General features: G+C 47.4%; 1 protein-coding gene across 1 annotated transcript in view; it reads left to right on the top strand.

The window, feature by feature from the left end:
* M431DRAFT_396825 (hypothetical protein) overlaps positions 1-293 on the top strand; it is a 701-nt gene extending 408 nt beyond the window's left edge. The window contains exon 2 of the mRNA XM_024914838.1: positions 1-293. This exon is cut by the window's left edge and continues 220 nt beyond it. Within this exon, the coding sequence (XP_024767164.1) occupies positions 1-76 (76 nt within the window). The 3' untranslated portion in view covers positions 77-293.
* The last annotated feature ends 228 nt before the right edge of the window (positions 294-521 follow it).

Here is a 521-nt window from a genome sequence, read left to right as displayed (position 1 = left end):
TAGTGGGAATAGGAACATCGCCGCTGGTATGGCAGGCGTACTCGCTATCGCAGCGGTGGCTTCGTACTTGATGTAAAAGGAGGTTCGGGGAACGGTGGATAGGTGAAAGTTTCCGAATNAAATTACAACCAGGGGCTGGTAGCGCGCTGCTTTTCCAGGCATGTTACAGATTGAAGTGAATACCTCACAGAAAGTAATAGTAGCGATAGTAATGGATAAAGAATAGCAAAACACTTACTCTTGCTGTAAATAGATATACTATTAGAATGAGTATAATTTCATCTAGGATAGCGACTAAACTTGTAAGGCACCGCTCGTGGATGTAAAGGTTCTTGTTGCTGGGCGAGCTGTTGTAGATGCGTACGGTGACCAACTGGGCTTTGCGAGCCAGACCCAGCTTCTTGCCCTNAATGATGCTGCCGCCCTCTGCGCTGTGCTTGTTGAGTTGGGTGCCTTCGTGTTCTAAGAGAAGCTTTTGCACGTTAATGTACCGCGCTTTGGTGCTCGAGAATGCCTCTTGT

The sequence above is a fragment of the Trichoderma harzianum genome (genome assembly GCF_003025095.1).
Source record: "Trichoderma harzianum CBS 226.95 unplaced genomic scaffold M431scaffold_45, whole genome shotgun sequence".
Taxonomy (NCBI): Eukaryota; Fungi; Ascomycota; class Sordariomycetes; order Hypocreales; family Hypocreaceae; genus Trichoderma; species Trichoderma harzianum.
Note: the sequence above shows the minus strand (reverse complement) of the source record. Positions and strands in the feature narration are given on the sequence as shown.